This window comes from Solanum stenotomum, chromosome 10 (assembly GCF_019186545.1).
Source record: "Solanum stenotomum isolate F172 chromosome 10, ASM1918654v1, whole genome shotgun sequence".
Lineage (NCBI taxonomy): Eukaryota > Viridiplantae > Streptophyta > Magnoliopsida > Solanales > Solanaceae > Solanum > Solanum stenotomum.
In genome coordinates, this window is record NC_064291.1 from 39,234,568 (window position 1) to 39,241,103 (window position 6,536).

The 6,536-nt window shown below is 28.6% G+C and overlaps 1 protein-coding gene across 2 annotated transcripts; it reads left to right on the plus strand.

Moving 5' to 3' along the window:
* The first annotated feature begins 747 nt into the window (after nucleotides 1–747).
* Nucleotides 748–3,983, plus strand: LOC125842517 (uncharacterized). Of its 2 annotated transcripts, XM_049521818.1 has the most exons (2): nucleotides 748–1,344; nucleotides 3,806–3,983. In XM_049521818.1, exons 1-2 carry the CDS (start codon nucleotides 870–872, stop codon nucleotides 3,877–3,879), a joined length of 549 nt encoding a protein of 182 aa, XP_049377775.1. In that variant the 5' UTR covers nucleotides 748–869; the 3' UTR covers nucleotides 3,880–3,983. The 2 variants fall into 2 exon arrangements, with proteins under 2 accessions (XP_049377775.1, XP_049377774.1); XM_049521817.1 differs by lacking the exon at nucleotides 3,806–3,983 and having other exon boundaries at nucleotides 749–1,666.
* Nucleotides 3,984–6,536: the final 2,553 nt, after the last annotated feature.

Consider the following 6,536-nt stretch of genomic DNA (forward strand, 5'->3'; position numbering starts at 1 on the left):
TCATGGTTTCATTTTCTTCCAACAACACTAAAAAGTGATAGTCGGAGTGGTAGCTCCCGTGAACAAACTCACAAAACCCTTCACAATCTCGAAGGTACAAAGCATATTCACCTCATCAGAGACTATGAAACTAAGATTTTAACTTTATGAGTTCTAAATCTTATAATGACGACTTTAAATAATATATAACACTGTTTTGAGCAAAATCTACTAACTTCAATTGATCTCGCATGCAGGCTACTTACTCCACCGCACCTAACCCTCTATGTGTAACTAGATTATATTTTTTTCTTATGATATTATATTTTATTCTAGAATAACTATTGGCAAATTGATATCTCACAACAGAAATAATAATGTTATTTTCCAGTGTCTCAAAAGTAACTAACCATTGTTATAGGTTTAATTAATGATTCCGAGTGGTTAAAAAGATATTTCCGAGTTTTAATTTATACTATGCTTTTTATTTTTCAAGAGTCAGTTTAATTAGTGTTCAAGAAGTGCACCTAAATAATCTATGGTGAAATTATTACTAATCAATTGACTACAACTACAACTCCAACTTTGAAAACAAGAATGAACATACATTATTATTAGAGTATACTCATCTATGCAATGAATTATATCTAGTTGATTCAAGATTAATCTCCCTTTTTCTTTGTCTCTCTCCTCCAACTCACTCAAAGGCACACACATACATTAAATGTTGACTTGAGACATATTTGTCCACATACACTTCCCATATATGTTTCCTTCAAGTATAAATTAGAAGCTTAACATACAATTTTTCTATATACTACTCAATCTCCAAGAAAACCCTTTTTCCATCTCTTACAAAACCAAACACTAATCTTGATTATAATCTCATCATGGGACATAATAGAGAAGAAACTAACAAAAAGCCTCAAAAACTTGCCATAGACAATGGTCTCCAAAGAACAATATCTGATATCTCATTTGAACTTAGCAAAGAAGTAGCATTAGTAGTATCTGATCATAATAATATTGAGAAGAATGTGCTTCCACCTATTTCTGAAGTTGAAGATGCAAAGTGTGAGTGTTGTGGTATGTCTGAAGAATGCACACTTGAATATGTTAAGAGAGTTAAGGAGAAATATTCAGGGAAGTTGATTTGTGGTTTGTGTTCTGAGGCTGTGAAGGAAGAGATGGAGAAGAATGGAGGTAAGAAGTTAGAAGAAGCTTTAAATGAGCATATGAATGCATGTTCTAAATTTAATAGACTTGGTAGGGCATATCCTGTGCTTTATCAAGCTGAAGCTATGAGAGAAATATTGAAAAAGAGTAGAGCTAAGTCTCTTAGTCCTAGAGATACTCAAAAGAAAGGTGGGATTGCTAGGAGTTCAAGTTGTATTCCCGCTATCACTAAAGATATTAATACTCTTAAAATTGTTGATTGAGGAGAACGTTCGTTTGCTGATACTATTATCACTATTCGATACATGCATTGTCATATTAGTTATTTATTATATCGTCAGTGAGTATAACTTATTTAGGATTGTTTATAATGTAGATCAACTAAGTTAGGGAGTTGATGCTTCATATTATATAAATAACTGTTTTTTTTCTTGCTAGAGTGTGGTAATAATTATCCTAACCCCTAGGATTCTTGTATTTACTTCTTTATATGAAGTTCTTAACTTAATCTTAATGGTCTATATATTTAATTTCATGTTATGCTCATTTATTTTAGTAGAACAAATTATAATTGATGATATTTTATTACCTATTCTACTGTTTTATTTGCTATATCTCAAATATAATTGATAATATCTGCATACATTCTATTCATTTCGTGAAATTTCACTAAATTTATTGTTGCTGTTGATCTAAACAAGATAAGTCTTCTACTCCAATGAGAGTGTTTCTTGTTATACGTGACTATTGTTATAGCTAGAGTAATCTTCTTGTAATGTTTAAATGAATTTCCCCTTTCTTCTCATCTTAAATGATTACTAAATGAATGGGTGTCCACGAAAAATGGTAGATGTCCTCACGGCCTAATTATGAAATTTTGAATTTGACATATATAATAATATATTACAATAGTATAAAAGAGTTGAGACAATATGCAACTTAAATCTTTCTCTATTTATTGGCTTGTAAAAGCATGAAAGAAAATGTTTCAATCTATTGCTGGTCTTTGAATTGGCATGGAAAAGTGCGAGGCAAATGAGTTCGCAAGGAATTATCAAAAAAAAAAAAAACACATATTAGTTATGAACTATTTAATTAGAAATAAATTTCGTCACGAGTTTTATTATTTTACTAGATATATGAGTCCGTACCAGTACGGACCCAATATATGTTACTTTATATGTTTCAACTTATGTGATACATATAAATTATCAAATTATGTGGTACAAATGAAATTTGGAGAGTCGGTCATATATTCTATATATTTTCTCAATTTATGTGGTACATATGAAATCTCAATTTATACGGTACATATGAAATTTAGAGAGTCTGCCAAATATTCTATATTTTTAAAAAAAATTAAGTTGTTAATAATTGTGTTGCAATACTTTTTAAGTTATTTTCAAATCATCTATATTACTTTTTTTATCCCAATATATGTGGCACAAATAAATTTTGAGAGTCAATTATATGATTTTTTAATATTTTAAATTGTTAATTATTATGATTTATAATACCTTTTATATAATTTTTAAATAATATATGTTACTTGTTTTGTCTCAATATCCGTAATATTGATAAAATATTTAAGAGTTGAATAAATATTTAGTAATAAACAATATTGAAATACCTTGAATTTTAATAGAACTATAAAAAAATAAAAATAACTACAAATACTGAACATTACGGGGTCGTTTGGTACACAGATGCATAATGCAGGGATTACTAATGTATGGATTAGTAATGCATGGATTAGTAATGCAGGGTTTAGTAATGCAAGGATTAGTTTTTATCAAGTGTTTGGTTCATTGTTTTCCATTTAATCTTATGTTTGGTTTAAAATTCTAGAAAAAATTTCTTTCCTACTATACCCTTGAGTTATTATGAGATTTTATATTTCATTTAATTTGTCAAGTTAAATACGAAAATATATTAAAAAAAATATTATTAATTTTGAGGTGTGATATGCTACTATAGAGATCCTTGATAGCACGATATATTTCTAACTTTTGTTGGTCAAATATACCTTAAACTTAACATAGATTTAAGACTACTTAAATTGTTCAATTACATGAAGCTTATTTTATTAAAAAAATAGTCCAAGTGGTCAATTGACGAACCACATTTTTAAAAACCCGAAAATATCAACCCAATACAACAAATCTAACATGGAGAAAAAAATATTAATTTGTTAAATCATCAAATTACATGGAACGAATTTGAAGAATTTAAAATATTCTCATATAAATAAAACAAGAGCATTAAATTACAAAAAAAAATATTAGGAAAAAAGATTTGGGGATAGTTTAGTCATTTAGGGGTCTTATCCAAGGATTGTTAAACCTTGAATTAGTTATCCCTCCCTTTTCTAGAGATAAAATAAGACCTTGTATGAGATCTAACTAATCCATAAATTAGGTTAAATAAAGTAACCAAACAATATTTTTGTTGGACTGAATTTTAATTCAAAGGGATCCTATGATGAGACTTGTGGATCCCGCATAAGTCTTTACATCAATAACTATCATGACCCAACCCAAGCTGAGGCTATGAGGGAAATATCCTGTGCTTTATCAAGCTGAGGCTATGAGGGAAATATTGAAAAAGAGTAGAGCTAAGTCTCTTAGTCCTAGAGATACTCAAAACAAAGGTGGGATTGCTAGGAGTTCAAGTTGTACTCCTGCCATTACAAAAGATATTAATTATCTTAAAATTGTTGATTGAGGAGAACGTTCGCTTACTGATATTATTATCACTATTCGATACATGCATGGTCATATTAGTTGTTTATTATATCGTCAGTGCATATAACTTCTTTAGGATTTGTTCATAATTGATGATATTTGTTACCTAGTCTACTGTTTTGTTTGCTATATCTCAAATATAATTGATAATATCTGCATACACTCTATTCATCTCGTGAAATTTCACTAAATTTATTGTTGCTGTTGATCTAAACAAGATAAGTCTTCTACTCCAATGAGAGTGCTTCTTGTTATACGTGACTAATGTTATAGCTAGAGTGATCTTCTTGTAATGTTTAAATGAATTTCCCCTTTCTTCTCATCTTAGATGATTACTAAATGAATGGGTGTCCATGAAAAATGGTGGATGAAATTTTGAATTTGACATATATAATATATTACAATAGTATAAAAAAGTTGAGACAATATGCAACTTAAATCTTTCTTCTACTTATTGGCTTGTAAAAGCATGAGAGACAAATGTTTCAATCTATTGCTGGTCTTTGAATTGGCATGGAAAAGTGCGAGGCAAATGAGTTCGTAAGGAATTATCAAAAAAATCATATTAGTTATGAACTATTTAATATTAGACATAAATTTCGTCACTAGTTTTATTATTTTGTATCGAATATGTGTTTACATTAAATAAAATCGTTCTATCACGATCAAATTTAAACTGAGGGGAAAATACATATTAATTAGAGTAAATTATTTCCTACATGAATATATTACTTTTTTTGTATATACTTTTAAAATCAAACACTTAATCCTTTATATAATAGAAATCTTCTACAAATAAGTGTTCATCTAACTTACTAAATTTTAAAAAATGGAAGTGGAACAATAATAAAAGCAAACGAAGGTTTTTTAAAAAAGGCAGAAGAAGAGAAACCGTTATTCAAATAACATAATTTCTTTAAATATGATAGACAACATTTTTTATTTTAAAAAAAATATTCTCTTGTTGTTTTCTTCTCCATTTTTACAATTCCAAACTTTAAAAAATAGAAATTGACCTAAACAATCGCTCTCTAAAATAATAGCGAATAAATGTATATTTATTTTTGTATATTGTATACTATGTATAAAATATATTTTTTGACACATAATAATAGATATTAGAGCAACTTTCACATATAACAAACATAAAAATCATATTTGTATTTTATAGCTATAGTTTGCATAATTGCGCTCCATAACAAATTTTATGTTTGTTATGAAGCTTTTGATTTGTATAATTCGTTCCAAACATCCAATTTTATACAAATTGTTCAGTTTTGTATAAATTCATTTATACATTGTAATTTGTAAATAAGATCTGTATTTGTATGATTATAAGTGTATACGACGAAAATATATGTATTTGTATTTGTATATACATTTTTCTCTCGCTTTATACAACACAAACACATTTTATACATTTTATACCGAAATGTATAAAATGACTAATTGTATATCGAAAATGGCTAATTGTATACCGAATCAGATGCCAAAAAAAGGGGATGTTTGCTGTGAATTACAATTAAAATAAACTATGGCTATATAATTTAATTTGAATTAATAGTTTGTTATTTCATACAATTTTCCCTAGATATTAAGCTAGCAAATTGTCACGACCTGAGCTACACCCTGGACGTGATCGGCACTTGAGAACCATTGCTGGTCCCCAAACGAACCCTCGTCCTGATTGACTACAAGCGGAAGACTAACTCAAGCATACAAAGCTTAAAAACTGAATAAAATTCATGAAATTCAAATACAAAGCTTTAACTCAAATGAAAAACTCTGAATAAAAATAAATTATCCAAATCACCATAAAATAGGTAACTTAAGTCTTTAAAACATTTAATAAAATAAATGAACATACATTCTAAAACTCTACTATCTATCTATGAAGCCTCTAACTGACAAAGATGGAAGTCGGGACAAGACTCACGTCATCCTAACAACTGATATAACTAAAAAGTAAATGATACTAAACTCGAAAGACTCAACTCATGATACTCAAGGTAAAACAATAGTAAAAGATGCAATATATATGGAAAGTTGTAAGATTGTAGATAGCAACTCAATGTATTGAAAAATACAATAATACTCAATGTGTATATAAAAATACAATATAACTCTGTGGGAGTTTCTCTAACCGACAACCATCACTATGAGCCTAAGTGATGATACAACGTCTTGCCCACGCTTCCAGAACTGTCCTATACTTTACCGTCATATAGAACGCCATAACTAAGTGGATCCACTAGTCTATGCTAAAAAGCACTAAGGAATCATCTAAAAAGTATGATCCTCTTTCTACCCATGATGGCTAAATGGTTTATTAAGACTTGAGTTATTATGAACTCGCGTCCCCATATCGGTGCTCAATACTACTCCCAAAATATACTCAACTCATTTTTTTTAAAACAAAACTCTTTCTTTGGTTTGAGATAATTACTCAAAACTTAGCTTAAAAGCTCTCTTGGAAATCGGTGTTCCCTTTCTTGTTCAAATGTGAAAACATTTTAACTCTTGAAAATACTTAGTTTCCATATAATCTTTGAAGAAAAGAACTTTACTCTTACTCTTTACTCAACTCTAAGCTTAAGTCTTAAAACAAAATTAAAATGTTTGTAAAAGACTTTTTAA

Excerpts from the sequence above, each read along its gene's own strand:
- LOC125842517 (XM_049521818.1), top strand. The coding sequence starts at position 870 with ATGGGACATAATAGAGAAGAAACTAACAAAAAGCCTCAAAAACTTGCC. Across the intron at positions 1,345-3,805 it reads TAGAGATACTCAAAAGAAAG|GTGGGATTGCTAGGAGTTCA; the intron begins GTGGGATTGCTA and ends CTCAAAACAAAG.